At 57.1% G+C, this 15,542-nt stretch overlaps 1 protein-coding gene across 1 annotated transcript in view; it reads right to left on the bottom strand.

Annotated features, from left to right (window-relative positions):
- Positions 1-1,290: 1,290 nt before the first annotated feature.
- ADAMTS16 (ADAM metallopeptidase with thrombospondin type 1 motif 16) overlaps positions 1,291-15,542 on the bottom strand; it is a 158,300-nt gene continuing 144,048 nt past the window's right edge. The window contains exons 19-23 of the mRNA XM_067033287.1: positions 15,253-15,454; positions 14,952-15,146; positions 11,829-12,053; positions 2,389-2,536; positions 1,291-1,638 (exon numbers count right to left, since the gene is read on the bottom strand). Of these exons, the coding sequence (XP_066889388.1) occupies positions 1,523-1,638; positions 2,389-2,536; positions 11,829-12,053; positions 14,952-15,146; positions 15,253-15,454 (886 nt within the window). The 3' untranslated portion in view covers positions 1,291-1,522. The remainder of the gene's footprint in view (positions 1,639-2,388; positions 2,537-11,828; positions 12,054-14,951; positions 15,147-15,252; positions 15,455-15,542) is intronic.

Here is a 15,542-nt window from a genome sequence, read left to right as displayed (position 1 = left end):
AGGCTCAAGGCTGCAGCATCAACTCTTACCCGAACTTCTGGATTTGGGACTTGCCAGCTCCCACAATCGTGTGAGTCAATCCCACCCCCTCTATAAATATATTGTGCCTGTGTCTCTAGAGCATGCTGACTCATTCAGCAGGGATAACAGGGTCAGGGGTCACCTTTCAATTAGTTGTGTTATCTCTAGAGAGGCTGCACCTGCCCTGTGCAGGTTGCAGGTGAAGCCGTAGAAAACCTGATCCCTGGGCAGGAGGACCCCGCAGCAGCGCCCCCCTGCACAGGCTGCCACCGTCACCAACCGTCTTCCTGAAACCTGCTCATTTGGGGGCACCTTCTCCTCAGACTGCTTCCAGCACTTTCTACCAGGTTCTGGAGCCCCATTCCTCCCTCTTTGAGGCCAATCTCCCGGTCTCTGTCCCAGCCCTCGCATCTCGGAGCAGACCTCATGAAGACTCACGAGCAGTTCAGAAGCACACCGCACAATATAAAATTTATTATAAAACTTCAGCAAATATAAATATCCAGGTGCCATTTGGAATGGAGATCGCACTGCAGGAAAGGGTTAAAAGCCACACGGATACTGACGGGAGGAGGTCAGAGGCCCGCCGCACAGCTTTTCACCAGGAAATAGGCCTTCCTTCCGAATGGGTGTTACAAAAACAACCAGAATTTACGGAAACTTTTTTTTTTTTTTTTGAAAACCCCGCAAAATACAAAAACGAAACACAGGGCTCCAAGGTCATCACTTGACGTCTGCCCAAGTGGACCCACCGCCAGTCCTCAGCAGGGCGGTGGGGATTGGGTATCACCGGTAAGTCTCTAATTCAGATACAACCTGTCATTCTGTCACTTGAAATAGAAAAGCAGTAAGACGTGGGTTTAAATAGGAACACTCGCTGGTAAATAACTGAGAAAGATACAACGTAAAATAAGAAAATTCTCTCCTCCAGCGCAGGAGTCTGAAAGGGACAGGAGCGCCACAGCAGGATTTCATTTTCCCGTTTCCGGAGGCGAGGTCCCCAGTCAGGATGGAGACCAGCTCCCCTGCCCGGGCCCCGGGCCCCTGTGCAGAGAAACTGCTCTTGGGGCAGGATGGGGCCTGGGGCCGCAGCCCAAAGCCGATCCCGCTGTCGGAAGGGACCTCCAGCGGGGAGCTGGGCCGGCGTCCTTGGAGGCAGGTGTTCCGTACTTCTCCCTCATTTCCTGGCCCGCCTCCCTCGACAAAGCTCTGCGGTTCTAGGGGAGCACGTGCCCTGCCGCACAGCGCGCCCTACGGCCTCACTCCGACTCCCTCCCCCCCCCGAGAGCGTGTCCGTGTGGCCGGGGATGCGCTCACACGCACGAGTCGCACACACGCACACACACACGCACACGCACACACGGGCACGCACAGAATCGTAGCGAAGAGCCCCACGCGGTGGCTTTTCTTCTCGCAGCTCTCCATCTTCCGCGGACGCACCCCGGTGCAGACCGCCCAGCTCGCTGGTGCTGGAAACAGGTACCTCCCGTGCCCTGTCAGCTCACAGGTTGGACGCGGAGCACATCTGGCAGCACTGCTGGCCGTAGAAGTGGTGGCTGCACATCCCGTGCTGGGGCACCAGGGCGCACCAGTGGAAGCGGTCCTCGCAGAAGGCGTCTGAAAGCGAGCGGCCCCGCGTTAGTCACCGGTCCGGCACCGCGCGTCTGCCGCCGCCGGAACCAACTCCGGCAAGTCAGCGTAAATCTGTCACTGCCCCGAAGCCGCCGAAGGAGGGCGGCTCTTCCGGTCACACGGGCCACGTGGGCTGTGCTCTTTCCCGGAAGCTGCCCGCAACGTTGACACCGCTTTTCTGTGCTAAACCCGTCCGCGCAACCGCGCATCCACCCAAGGCGATGGGGCCTCTGCGGACTGGACTCCAACTGCCGAGCCCCTGACTGAGCCAGACCGCGCACTCTCCTCCAGCCCCGTCTGCTCTTCCAGAAGCCTCGGCAGACACAGGGCAGGGTCCCCGCAGAGACCCGAGGCACCGAGGGCGTGTGCCCGGGGATGCCGGCTAGAGCGCATCCCGCGAATAATCTGGGTTCTCCTTTACCTCGGGCGGAGAGGGCGGCTCTACTTAAAATCGGCTTCTCTGAATATAAAGAGCAGCAGTGAAACGGAAGCGATCTGAGTTCCCAACCGCCGGTGTCATTTCTGGGGAGGCGTGAGAAGCGAGGGGTCTGCTTTGTGGGCTGCGTCACGGGAGAGCTGGGGGTGGAGATGCAGAGGGAACCGCGGAGCCGGCAGGAGCCCCTCGACCTAGCGGGCACCCCGCACCTGCTCAGCCCTCTTAGGAGACACTCCGGAAACGGGACGCCCCCCCCCAAAAAAAATGTCAAGGTCGAGCCGAGGGACTCCGACACTCACCTTTCTTCTGTGCGATGGGACAGAAGCGGGTGTTGCAGGCCTGGGAGGCCGCGGGCTTCTGGTGCGCCGAGCAGCCCACGGCCGGCCGGTGCCCCGCCAGGCACCGCACGGACCTCGTCTGCATGCCGCCTCCACAGCTGGCCGTGCACTGCGAGAAGCACAAACAACAGTCGCCCGGGGCCACCAGGTCCTGGGGCCACAGCTGCGCCCCCCTCCCCCCGCCACGGTCCTCAGGGTGGTCGGCCTCAACCACTGTGGGTGGCCGAGCAGATTCTGGATTTTTCCCTGGAATGGACACCGGGGAGACGTGCCCAGAAGTCTGAGTGTCCTTGAGTCAGCAAGGGTCTGATGGACGCCCCAAAGTGGCACACGCATCTGGGGATACAGGCTAGGGGTCTTTCATGAGATGCCATCGCCAAGCCAGCGTTTCTGGCGCCCCCGACCTGGAAAAGCTTGACAAGCCAACTCCCCAGGAGGTGACACTCAGCCCCTTCTAGACCCCATGCGCAGGGACTCTGCACGTCTGGAGGTGCCCCGGGCTCATTCGCACGCTCCCGGGAACTTTGTTTCCCGACGCCGAGGCCCCCGCGCTCTAAGGCGCAGCACACAGCGGAGCCAGAGGAGGAAGGAGAGGCTGGGTCAGACCATCTACCTCTCACCAGCTGGCCGGGCGCACACCCCACAGACCACAGCGGCGGGTCCCTCTGAGATCCCCTGCCGGCAATAAACCGGGAGCGACGTGGGCGATCAGAGAGACGGAGGGGCCCAAACTCGTAGCGGTGAATATGCCCGGAGAGGAGGAGACTCGAGGTCTAGACGGAAGCGTGTGAGTTGCGCTCAGACAAGGCTGTGAGTTCAAGACCGTTAAGAAGGTTAGCAATGAAAGGAGCACCTGCAAAAAGTCGGGGTCAGAGAACGTTCTGGATGTCCCGTGGGTAAGCCAAATGGTTGCTTTAAAACACGAGGCTAAAGCCGTGCGGATTTAGGGACACACATAACTCAGGCCGCTGCCAGAATGTACGGGTCCGTGTGCCAGGACCCCACTGGAGCAGCCCTGGGGCTGGTTTTCCACAGCCGAAACAGCCCGCAGCCAGACGCTTGTCTGCAGCCGATGTTCAGGACCCGCTGCAAACAGAGCCTGGAGAAGTGGCTTTGACATCCCCTGGGATAGGGACCCGGCGATGGAGTAAGTAAAACATCTCTACCTTGCCCCTCGGCGGGAGAAAAGTTGGAAACAGAGAGTCCTGAAAACTCACAAGCTGAAGGAATTGTTCCTTCTTCTTTTTTTTTTTCTCTTTAGGCTGGCCCCCTGGGGAGAAAATCCAGGGCTTTAGCTGATAAGCATGTGGGTTTGGAACATTCTGTGAGGTTTCCCCCTTCTCTTCCAAACCAATTTCAGCCGAAGTCGTCAATGGTTCCGTTTCAGTATAGGACTGTGGCAGCCGGTAAAGGAACAGTGCGGTGGGCAGACCCATGTCTGATCCCTGAACCATGAGGCTCACCCGCGACAGAGCCAGGTGTCACCCAGCGCCCATTGCGTCTTTCTGAGCATTCCGGCAGAGCCGCAATTCCGGCCTTGGCGCTTTGCACTCTGGTTCCAGGCCCTCCCTCAGCTCCCATCGTGGGCTGAGAACCTACGGGGCTGCACTGCCACAGGGTTCCTAGGGCCTCCTCGGTCGCAGCTTCCTCTGTAGGTGTTGCATGTCTCTGCCTTGTGAGTTGAGTTTCTTTCATCAACAGCAGCAGGGGCAGAATTCCACTCGTGCTAAAGATGTTATGCCTCAATTAGAAATCAGGAGATCTGGCCAGCGTTTTGCATCACCTGAACAGCACCGAGTGGTCTGATTCTTTTTTTTGTCATTGGTTAATTGATTCAAAAAGAGGGATCATTCTCCTCTTACCAGGCACTGTTCTAGGCCCCAGACGCTAGTGGTGAGCAGAGGTCGCTCGCCCTTCCTCGGGGCCCTTTCCAAAGCCGCTACTCAGAGCTCGGTTTCTGGACAAGCAGCCCTGGCAACAGCTGGAAGCCTGTCAACATCCCTGCCTCCCACACCTCTGGACGCCGCCTCAGAATCTGCACAACCCCCAGATGATCCATAAGGGCACCCACGGTGAGAGGCGGTGGTCTAGAGAGATTTTAAACTCCCCGCGAGAGACACGGTTTCAGGAAAATAAGCCTCCAAATAGCTCAAATTTTGTGTTTCTTCAAGTAAACAGAAAGAACTAAGATGTTTGGCTGCAGATTTTGAAAATACTTCGCATTGATAAAACCAGAGATAGAGCAGCAGAGGGAAGAAAAAGAAGGAATCTGAAAAAGTTTATTCACTGTTTTTTTTTTCCCCCCAAGAAGGAAAAGCTATGCAAGTGGTTCAGCTATATCATAAACATAATGGCCTCAAACTCAGCATGGGGTTCCGAAGTCACATTCCAGATTTTCCACTGGATTTGCAGATGGGTTGATCCTAAGCATCTCCGTGCAGGCTCCTCGGGTGGAGAGCGAGGGGCTGGGGCTGCAGGGGGAGCAGGGGGCCAGCAGGTGTGAAGGGCAAGTCACATGACACGGCACTGCTGGGAAAGGAATACTCAGGGGAAAGAGAGTCCGGAACTCAGGTCTGAAGTCGAAGTCGAAGTCTTCTTCCTCAGCTTCCTGGGGTCTAGCCTGGGCGTCTCAGGCCATTCCTCGTACTGACGGCAGGAGAGGCGGCCGCCGTGCTGTGCGCCGACGGCGTCCTGCTCCCTGACCCGCAGGGTGACAGCCGCTGTCGCCCTCTGTCCAGACCCCCCGCTGCTGGAGACACCCTCCGCACCAGTGGCTCTGAAGCTCGAATGCGCGTCCGAATGAACCACGGGCCTCAGCAACGCAGAATGCCGGGGCCCAGGCCCAAAGCTCGAGCGCCAGCAGGGCCGGGCTGGGCCCGAGAAGCTGCTCGTGCAGCCACGCTGCTACGGGTCGGGACACGTCCGGGGAACTGCCGTCCGGGGAGCGACCGGAACAACACGGCAAGAGCACCTCCTCTTCTATTTTCAGAACTGATTTCAGTCCGGTTCGACCTAACAGAACGAGCGCGTCAAGCTGACCCGCAGCTCGACTGCAAACAGTTAGCTGAGCCCCCGAGACGCTCCCCGACGGGGGCCTGGAGCTCACTGTCCTCTGCAGTCCGTGGACTCTCCCCTCCGCAGCCTGCTCACCTGCAGGGGCCTCGGTGTGGGTGACTCCCACTCTGCAGGGGGGTGGGTAGTTCTGTGTCTGTTTGCTGAGGGGTGAGGGGGTCCCTCCGGACGCCGGGCCGTGTGGCTTCAGGGTGCAGAGCGGGGACATCGCCACTGAAGAGCCGGCACGGGCTGCTCAACCCACTGTTGAGGCTCCTCCCGTTGCCTCTGGCCCTACAGCCCCACACGCCGCTGCCCGTAACAGGGCCTGAGACCAGGGCTCCGTCCAAGAACCAAGGAACCAGATGGAGAAAAACGTCAAGGCAGGATTCCGCGGGACGGCCCCCTGAGGTCTAGCAATGAGGGTCTTCTGTTTTCTTTTTGCGGTGCGCGGGCCTCTCACTGTTGCGGCCTCTCCCGTCGCGGAGCACAGGCTCCGGACGCGCAGGCTCAGCGGCCACGGCTCACGGGCCCAGTCGCTCCGCGGCACGTGGGATCCTCCCGGACCGGGGCACGAACCCGCGTCCCCTGCATCGACAGGTGGACTCGCAACCACCGCGCCACCGCGGGGAAGCCCTGGGTCTTCTTGTCATTCTAGAATTAAACGGCCTTCTGGAGGGTGACGCACGTCCGTCCTCACCTGGACCCCATGCAGACCAGCACACTCCGCTCTGAAAGGGCCCCTGCAGGAAGGGGAGTCTCAGGGCAGACATCCACTCAGACAGACTCTGCGGACGTTGAAATGCTGAAAGACCTCTCTCCCTTCAGATGTCCTCTGTGTGCCCTGTCCCCTCGGGGATCCCCGTGCTCCTAGGAGGACTGGCCTCCCCTGCATAAGAGGCTCTGCATAACCTCCGACTGGAGGAATGGGGGAACGGATGATGACTCCTAGTCATTATCAAAAAAACCCCAACGATGCATTTTTAAAGAATAACATTTGCCTCCGGGTTTGTTTTAAATTAGAGCGACTACTCTTGTTTACGTTATTGGTCTTCATGGAAAAATGCTAGTGGAAGGCGACGTCTGAGAGCTCTAAGTCCCGATTGATGTTCTACGTGGTCTTAGCCTAATGTAAATGTCCACCTGTCACATTCACAGGAACCTGTAAAACCGTGGGGCTTCTTCCAGGGCAAAGTTCATCTCTCAAATGCATGTACAGTGAGTAAACAAATGCATGTTAACTGCGGAGCCAGAGGTCTCACACCATCTTCCTTCTGTGAAGTCTCTACAGGGGAGGGAGGGGGGCAGTTTCTTCCCTTATTTATCACCTTCGGGGACCTCTCCAAGTCTGGAGCTTCAGCCACCGTAACTTCTCCCAGAGACCAAATGTCTCCTCAGTCAGGATGGGACAACACACACCATTTCTGCTCTAAACATAGATGGGGCTGTGCATTTTTGTATGCATTCAATCGGTTACAGGCAGACTCCCTCCAGCTCAGGGGACCTTATCCATCAATGTCAACAAAACGGTTCGTTTTCCTGTGCACCCTCATGATTAGAAGAGGATGAGAGCAAAGTATTAGAGGTGGGCGGATGGATCACGGGTGCAGGGCAGCCCTCTGTGACGGACTGACCACACTCTTCCAGACCGAGCCTGCTGAAGCCCCCACATGCTCTGTGGGTGCCGTGTGTGTGTTCACGTGCACGCCCATATGTGTGAGTCTGTGCGTGTGTGTGTGTGTGTGTGTTTGATACACTGCTGCAGTCATAGTTGCCACGATGGAAAGCCCTATCGATGACGCCTGGGACGTGGCTCTTTGCCCCTGAGAACCCAAGGGCCTCCACGTCGACTTGTGCACAGTCCTGGTGAGGAAGCCCGGGGCAAGACAGGGCCCCGGCACTCCAGCACTGAGAACACACCCAGTCTCTGTCATCTGGAGTCAGACACGGTCTGGCAGGTGTTCGTACTTAAGCCTTGCCAAGACCGGGGTAGGGTGTGACCCACTGGATGCTAAGCCCAAACGACCCAAATGAATGAAGCCAGTCCTGCCAGGCGATGCACTACTAACCAAAATGATAAGCCAGGCCACTGAGACCAACAGAAACTCTCCGGATCAAATAACAGGACCCGCCATCTTCCTGCCGTTACAGGAATAACCTGCCTGGGGGCAAAGCTGAGCCAGGCACTGGCCACGCATTTCTGTCCCACAATTTCCCACGATCGAAGGGCGCAGAGCCCTGGGTACAAGAGCTCATGGCAAACATCGCCTTTGAGTTATTACTCCCAAAAGTTAGGGACTCAGAATGTAATAGATGAGTCACGCTGGATAAGATCTTCAAGCAGCTTATGATAAAAATGACTTATTAGACAGACAGATTGAATATTTCAGGCTGGTGAAAGCTATGCAAGATGTATTTTTAGGTTTTAGGTTTTGGTTTAAATTAAATAAGGATAAACCTTGTTTTTCTTTTTCTAAATTTGCCTGAAGTCTCTGAGTTGAGCAGAGTGGGGTGAATACTGGCCTCATTCGCTCTCAGGAGGGACAGAGGGGCCATGGTCTTGGGAACCACCTGTACTTGTCTCTGACTCGCATTCTCAAAAAGACAGAGAAAGCGAAGCATCTGCCTCAGAAACGACTCGACTCAGCTTCTCAGCTCATCCGTCCCTTCACCTTGCTGGAAAGCCTGTGCACTCAGAGGAAAATTGAAGGGAAAAGTTTGTAGCTAGTGATACTTTTGACCTACTTAAAATAGCAAATGCTTGAAAAGGATGTGGTTCAAATGTCCCCTGGTCCAACAGTCTAAATTAAACAAATTCTAATTTAAATACCATTTGGGGAGGAGTTCATATATTTGTAAATGAAAAAGCAACATCAAGTGTGAAGATAAGAGGAACCAACAGCAAAGCAAAAACACAGCTAGAGGGCAGTGCACACAGTGGGTGGAAGGTCTTTCCGTCTCTTCCTCTCCAAGGACTGAGGGATGGCTTCCTTCCGCAGAGCTCAGAGCTTGGGACCAGGGATATGGCAGAGACACCAGAGGGACGTCAATGGCTGGGCTGAGATGTTGCCATTTCTAAAGATTATTGATTACCAGCCAATCCTGGGCTCACATACACAGCCCAGCTCCAACAGAATGAATTGGGGCTTCATCTGGGGGGATTCTGAACTGGTTTTACTCTAGTAAAATTTTAGCTAATACTGAAAAAAAATTCCGTGGTGGATTAATTTGCTTCCAATATATATTTCCATTTGTTTCCTTTGGCCTTAGATAAAAATAATAATTCCGTGTGATTTTTGCTCTGTCAAACTTGTTCATTTCAGGTTTGCATTCAGAGTTGGGTTTACGTCAGAAGATTGTTCGATAGAATTGTTGGTGGCGGGCACACAGGAGGGAGGGTGGGTGCCTTGCTGGGGGACCCCGATCTGCGGGGAATCATGAGAGACGAGAGTGAAAGAGCCCACCGCCCGTCACCTCTTGGCCATTCCTGGATCCAGGGACTGCAGGTCACAGAGCCCTGAGGTCTCGCCTCTGAGACTCATGTTCCTCCCGCTGGAGAAGCCCCTGTGCTGGCGGATGCCATGGTATTGTCGGATGCAGCTGCTGTAGCTCACATGCCCACTGTCCTCAGACTCCAAGCTGGCAGAAGGGGAATGTGAGGGTACTTAAGGCACAGCCCTTGCTGCTGGGAGTCTCCCTCGGGGCGTCAGGAGGAAACATGATGGGACAAGGACACAACTGGAAATGAGCAGCACCCTGCAGGGCCTTCCTGGGGACAGACACCCCCAGTGTCCCCCACCTCTTGTTTGTAGAAAAGCTTTAACCTCCTAGGCCTTCCCCGGGTTCCAAAAATTAAAATTTAATCAGAGAAGTTAAAAAATGCAGAAACAAAGGAACACAGTCCAGCCATACAAAATAATAATAGTTTAGCCATAAAACAAAGTCAAGGACCTTTGGTTCCTCCCCAAGGGCTACAGATAACATCCTGAGCCATGTCGTTGTGTTGTTTCGCAGACACGGAAATCCCACCAGGTGGAGAAAGTTAACTGCATGCTGGCCACCAACCGGCACACAGAACCCACACCAGTTGGGGCCAGAAAAATTGGCAACTGAGATTCCTGAAATACCACCCTGTTACCTCACCATCAAGCAATCAGAGAACTGTGAACAAGCTGATCATGTACCCCGCAACCCTCTCCCTCAGTCTTTAAAAACCCTTTCCTGAAAGCTCTCAGGGAGTTTGGGTCTTTGCGAGCCTGTTCTCCTTGCTCGGTGCCTGCAGTAAACACTGTACCTTCCTTCACCACAAAATGGTGTCAGTAGATTGCCTTTGCTGTGCATTGGGCAAGCAGACCCGGGTTAAGTTCGGTAACACCAATAACCACCGTGTTAGATGCTCAGGGATGCTGGAACAAATGACCACAAGCTGGGGGGGGGGGCTTGAAACAGCAGAAACAACTCTCTCAGTTCAGGAGGCCAGAAGCATAAAATCAAGACATTGGCAGAAGAAGCAAGTTCCATCTCTTCTGGAGGTCCTGAGGGGGAATCTGCTCATCCTTTTCCAGAGGCCGGCGGCTGCCGGCAGTCCTGGGTGTTCTTGGGCTCGCAGCTGCATCAGTGTGACCTCTGCCTGTATTATCACATGGCCTTTCCCCTGTGTGTCCTATAAGGACATTGGTCATTGGGTTAGGGTTCGTCCGAATCCAGAATGACCTCATCTTAGCTAATTAAACCTGCAAACTTCCCATTTCTGAATAAGATCGCATTTTGAGGTCCTGGGTGGACATGAGTTCTGGGGACACTGTTCACGACAAGACACACAGGACATGCCCAGGAGGCAAGACGTGGTGTCCCTTCTGAGAGGAGCCACGCGCAGAGGCTGCCATGGCGCGGGGGCCTCAGGAAAGGGATTTTGCATCAGGAGGGATTGACGATGGGTCCCGGAGACCAGGAAATACGTGAGGAGACTCAGGTGGAGGGAGAGCTGGTCAAGGTCAGGCACCACTGGTCCCGTCTGGCTAAGCACTGTGGTTGCACCCGTCACTCCTCCTGCCCGGCCCCTGGCTGGCACTGATTTCCACATAGGACACTGACGTCCTTTCCAGGACAGGTGGTGCAGATGAGCGTGTCTTGCCTGGGGTGTGGCCTGCCCCACTGGCAGATCAGTAACAGTAATTGTTCAGTGCTTAGTAAAACTTGGCCAGATCAACGCTGGTTACACACTTCTGTGGAGCTGGGATCCCAGCAGCCTGCTTCTTTAGGAGCTGGTCTGGCCACGTTCCTGCTGCTTCCTCTGGGAGCTTTCCTCCCTCTTCCCATCAGGTACACAGACTTGGGGAGCTCTTCAGTGACCAGAAACACATGTGCTCCAGCCTGGCCCCCAGCCACGTGGGCTGGGTGTGCTTGTCTCAAACCCGGTCCCAGGTAAGCAGGAGGAGGCATGTGGTTGGTGAGGGAGAACGGTCTTTGGTTTCTAAAGAAGATGCCGCTGCACACGGTCTTTCAACAGGGCGTGGAGTGTCGAGGACAGTGACGATGAGCCCCCCAGACACGTGTGAGCTCTGACTGCACTGCTGGGGGGTAGTTCTCTGAATAAGGACCAGAAGCGGCCGCGCCGAGTCACTCATTTTTTTTTTTTCTATTTAATTTATTTAAACATTTTTTGGCTGCGTTGGGTCTTCGTTGCTGCGCGCGGGCTTTCTCTAGTTGCGGCCAGCGGGGGCTACTACTCTTCGTTGTGGTGCGCGGGCTTCTCCTCGCGGTGGCTTCTCTTGTCGCAGAGCACGGGCTCTAGGCGTGTGGGCTTCAGTAGTTGCGGCTCGTGGGCTCAGCAGTTGTGGCTCGTGGGCTCTAGAGCACAGGCTCAGTAGTTGTGGCGCACGGGCTTAGCTGCTCCGCGGCATGTGGGATCTTCCCGGGCCAGGGCTCAAACCCGCGTCCCCTGCACTGGCAGGCGGATTCTCAACCACTGCGCTACCAGGGAAGCCCTCCTGAGTCACGCATTGAATTTGTGTTTCGTTTAGAATTCCACATTCGGCAAACATTCTGTGAATACTCAGTATGGGCTCAGAGCCCTGGTAGGCACTGGGGACTGTATACCTAAAATGTACATGTATGTATGTATGTATGTATGTATGTATGTATGTACATACCCACCTGTCGGTGTGTAGGATACACGGTAAAACACTTAGCAGGACGCTTGCCAGAGTGATCTCTGGGTAAATACCAGTCGGGATGGTTGTTTTGTGACTGTATCTGCTTTCGAGCAGCTCACATCCAGCCGGAACCTCTCCACCCAGGCCAGCCACCAACACTGAGCAGGGGTCTGCCCGTTGTGCCTTCATCCCTACCTGAGACCAGGGCGAGGCAAACCAGCCAGCCTGTGGGGAGCCTGCAGCCGTGAACAGGGGGTGCTTAGGGCAGGGGAACGGGGCGCAGATGCGCTCCAGCTCCAGGTGGGGCTGCGGTAGGTGCAAGCACTTCTTCGGGGCCAGCTCGCGGTACTTCCCAGAACTGTACTTCTCGGCACATTTGAAGAACCTCTTCTGTGTTCCTCTTTCACACGTAACAGAGCACTGAAAAGAAAAGACAACAAAGCATGCGAGTGAAAGGTATTTCTCCGGCAGTGGCTGTCTCTTCTAGCAAATCGTTGAGTCAAGAAGCCTCCTGATTGTATCAGCTCGACCGTTTAGCTAAGTGTCAATGGTCAGTGGAATATACGGGACCTTGGCATGTTAAAAAGGTGTTACCGTCTCTGCCATAAAAAGAAAGACCTTGCGGTCACAGTGGTCTGGCCCTGGGGACATGAGTCGGGGCAGGGCAGTCAGAAACCGTGAAGAGAGTAATTCTGGAGCTACTGCTTCACTGGGAAATGAAAATGCTGGGCTGTAAGTGATACCAGAACGCACTGAAATTTCATAGCTGCATGTGAGGCTCCGTGGATTCACACCACCCAGCTGCTGCGTGATGCTGGCCCCTAAGGCAGGGGCAGGCGGGGGGCACCCCGGGCTCCCAGTCCCCCTCAGAAAGCCGAGTGCTGCCCTGAAGAGAGCCGAGCACAGACGGCAAACCTATGTAGTCCCACGGTGACGTGCTCTGAGCCTGCGCTGTCACCGCAGCCGGACCCTCTGGCATGGGAGGTGGGACCCTGGGCAAATCTGTGGCCAGGCGGAGGCTGCGGCCACCTGTCACAGAGGGATGACACAGAAGACCAAAAGGTCGGCTCGGAGGTCACGGGGAAGGTCCCAGCGGCTGGCTGTGCTGCCTCGGGCTGACATTTCCGCAGATCACATAAGCGGAGGAGCCCGGGTGCCCAGGTTCTGGCCTCACACTCCTGTTCAGACCCGGCTTACAGGCATGCTCAGTGGGTCCTGAGGCCGGCAAGGAGCTGGGGGACTCCTCCCAGGGCCTTGCTGGGGCCACGCCTAAGAGAGAAGCTCTGGGGTGTGTGTGTTGTGTGTGTGTGTGTGTGTGTGTGTGTACGCACACAAGCATGTGTTACACGTCCAGTGCAAGGGCTTCCCAGGGGGACACCTCCCAGACACTATGCAGCCCAAGTTGCTTCCTTCCTAAGGACGTAGCCTCTGGGGATACGCACAGAAACAAAAGTCTTCTAACGACAGGACTGCGATTCAGTCCCAGAGACGCTGACGTTCCCGGGTCCCAGGCGAGAGAGGACCAGGAATTCTAGCTCAGCAGCAGCAGGCTTTATCCAAGAGTGATGATGTTTTTAGTTTTCAGTGGCAAACGCAAGTGTTCTCTCACCCGGGTTAGATGCCCTGCTCGGCACACACCATCCCGTTATTGATTCACTCCTCCCTCCTGAACAGGCTGCCATTGGGGGCGTGGCTACGGGGGCTGCGGCCCCGAGTCTGCAGCCCCGCAGCTGGGATTGCAGGTGAGCTCCCGAGGCGGCGGCGGCCGCTGTTCTCTGGGTTGCTGGCTTTCTGACGTCCTCTCTGCTTCACTGACTCCCGTGCCCCTGAGTGACGCACACCTCGACGAAGGAGCCTCTTACAGGCCGCTCAGGCAGCCCCTGGCCTCGCTGCGCCGGGGCAGGGGGCCGGCACGGCCTCCCGACGTCCCCTCCCGGGCACGGGGGTTGGGCAGCTCTGTCTGCTCCCCGGCAGGGTGTCCGGCCCCCGCTTGGGCCAAAGCGAGTCACAAAACCTTTAACACTCCAAACTCGTGTTTCCCAACCTCGGTCTCAGAGAAGCAGGGCTGGGACAGCCCCCCGGCAGTGCAAACGAGGGGCTTCCCAGCCTTCAGCAGCACAAGGCATCGAGCAAACCCAGCACCAGCAGAGCGTCCCCCAAACGAGAAGCCTGCCTGTGCACGCTCCTCTCAGGGAACGGGCCCTCTGCCCCCTGAGATCATCCACCTGCTCTTCTACCTAAGCACCGCCTGGGAAGCGGCTGCAGGTGCGGTGCGGTGCGTGCCCCCACCCCCTGGTCAGGGCAGTGAACACCCCTCCCCTCGCACCTGCACCCGTTCGCCCACTCAACCTCTGCCCAACACGAGGGAGTGACGACCTGGGTGAGGTGCTCCAGGGATGCGATGAAAAAGCCGAAGGACATGCCGAGGAGTGGGTGCCAGGAGCGGGGACTGAATACCAGGGGATGGGCAGGGACCCGACACTCGGGGGAAGAAGAAGCAGAGGAGAAGTGGAAGCAGAGAGACCAGGCGCGAGGCAGCCCCTAGGCAGGAGCTGGTCGACCCAGTTTCATCTGGACCCGGTGCACCCCCCTGGGACCTGGAGTACCTACCTGGACCGGTGCACCCAACTGGGGCCAGTGCACGTACCTGGAACTAATGCACTTGCCTGGAACTAGTGCACCTGCCTGGAACCAGGTACTCCCACCTGGGATTAGTGCAGCTACCTGGGACCGGTGCAACCCCCTGGGATCAGTGCACCTGCCTGAAACTAGTGCACCTGCCTGGGACCAGGTACACCCACCTGGGATTAGTGCAGCTACCTGGGACCGGTGCACCTACCTGGGGCCAGTGCACCCACCTGGGATCAGTGCACCTGCCTGAAACTAGTGCACCTGCCTGGGACCAGGTACTCCCACCTGGGATTAGTGCAGCTACCTGGGACCAGTGCACCTACCTGGGGCCAGTGCACCCACCTGGGATCAGTGCACCTGCCTGAAACTAGTGCACCTGCCTGGGACCAAGTACACCCACCTGGGATTAGTGCGGCTACCTGGGACCAGTGCACCTACCTGGGGCCAGTGCACCCACCTGGGATCAGTGCACCTGCCTGAAACTAGTGCACCTGCCTGGGACCAGGTACACCCACCTGGGATTAGTGCAGCTACCTGGGACCAGTGCACCTACCTGGGGCCAGTGCACCCACCTGGGATCAGTGCACCTGCCTGAAACTAGTGCACCTGCCTGGGACCAGGTACTCCCACCTGGGATTAGTGCAGCTACCTGGGACCGGTGCACCCACCTGGGACCAGTGCACCTACCTGGGACCAAGCGGACACAAGCCACTGCAGCTTCTTGTGCTTGTGGCAGCGCCTGAGCAGACAGGCCTCATGAGTCCTGGGCTTGGGCTCCGAGGTGCAGACAGCGTCCGGCAGCAGCTGCGCCCTGGCCGAGGGGTTGGTGCTCTTACAGGCCACGGACCTCTTCCTCCACCCCTTCCCGCAGGTTCGAGAGCACTGCACGGGAAGAGCGCGTCAGCTCCCGCAAGGCCCGGTCAGACTCCAGCCCCACGCTGCCTAGGAGGTGCCCGGCCGCCCCCCCGCGCCGGCCCTGCCCTGTTACCTCCGCCCAGGGCCCGGCGCTCCACGCGGGTGGGCAGCTCTGAAGCTGGCAGGCCTGTCGGCTGGCGGGCACGGGCTGCGGACACAGGCTGGCGGAGACCTGCTCCGATTTGAAGTGTGCCCGCCGCGTGCACTGTACGGGCCGGCTCTGGGTGCCTCCACTGCACGTCCGGCTGCAGGCGCTCCAGTTCCCCACGGACCACCTGGGGGACAGAGAGACCCACGGTGAGGGACAGCGCCAGCTCTCCGGAGCGGAGGGCCGCGTCTGCGCGGGCATCGACCTGCATCATT

This window comes from Kogia breviceps, chromosome 4 (genome assembly GCF_026419965.1).
Source record: "Kogia breviceps isolate mKogBre1 chromosome 4, mKogBre1 haplotype 1, whole genome shotgun sequence".
In the NCBI taxonomy this organism is placed as follows: Eukaryota; Metazoa; Chordata; class Mammalia; order Artiodactyla; family Physeteridae; genus Kogia; species Kogia breviceps.
Note: the sequence above shows the minus strand (reverse complement) of the source record. Positions and strands in the feature narration are given on the sequence as shown.